This window comes from Grammomys surdaster, unplaced genomic scaffold (assembly GCF_004785775.1).
Source record: "Grammomys surdaster isolate TR1022 unplaced genomic scaffold, NIH_TR_1.0 60, whole genome shotgun sequence".
Classification (NCBI taxonomy): Eukaryota; Metazoa; Chordata; class Mammalia; order Rodentia; family Muridae; genus Grammomys; species Grammomys surdaster.
Genome location: NW_021604562.1, coordinates 10,075,846 through 10,076,665, shown reverse-complemented (window position 1 = coordinate 10,076,665; position 820 = coordinate 10,075,846). Strand labels below are relative to the sequence as shown.

At 47.0% G+C, this 820-nt stretch overlaps 1 protein-coding gene across 1 annotated transcript; it reads left to right on the top strand.

The window, feature by feature from the left end:
- The first annotated feature begins 206 nt into the window (after positions 1–206).
- On the top strand, positions 207–575 carry LOC114632978 (retinal homeobox protein Rx1-like). Its single transcript, XM_028781864.1, has one exon. It carries the CDS (start codon positions 207–209, stop codon positions 573–575), a length of 369 nt encoding a protein of 122 aa, XP_028637697.1.
- The last annotated feature ends 245 nt before the right edge of the window (positions 576–820 follow it).

The window sequence follows — 820 nt, the reverse complement described above, 5'->3', positions numbered from 1 at the left end:
TTGTCAGGCCTCCTAATGGCAACTGTATGCTCCTGTGGGGTGGATTCTCCTCTTCACGCCCACACATACCCAACACCCCCTACTTCCATACCTAAGCTTAGCCACACCCAGAAGCGAGTTAAGTGTGTAGTGTGGGACATGCGCAGGATTTTCGCCTGTGAACTGGGAGGTGCTTCAGAGTAGGCTCCATCTGCTAAGCTCTAGCAATGGAGAGCAAATTCTTCTATTTTGACCTCGACTATTACGGGGTGAACTTCTATGAGGAAGAAATATTGACTGAGTCTCAGCAGAGGGCCGCAGCAGCAGCCCGCTACCGCTTTGGAAGAGGTGTAAGAGTTCTGCACGAGCTAGGCCAGGACGATGACGACCTGAGCTTTAAATGCAAGGGAAACTACAGCCATGAAACAAGGAAGGAAATGCAAGCCCATCCCAATAAGCCTGCTAAAGCAGCTGGAGTAGTTCCCCGTCGCTCCAACAACAGGCAAATAAAATACCATAAGTTCACCTATGCCCAACTGAGGGAACTGGAGAAGGCTTTCCAAGAGACCCAGTATCCTGATGCACACCAAAGGTAAGTACATGCTTTTTTTCCCCCGAATCTACTGTTTTCTGCGACTTTGGGCTCCTTTACTCTCTCCTGGTGCCCACTTCTTCATTTAAATAAAACAAACAAACAAATAGAAACTAGAAACGCATCCTGAGTATTGAACTCAGAAGCCCTAGAAATGCTAGGCCAATTCTCTTTCCCCAAGTTAAATCCTGAATCAATTACATTATTTAAGGCAGACGATACATTACCAAAGGTGGATTTGCTCTCCGT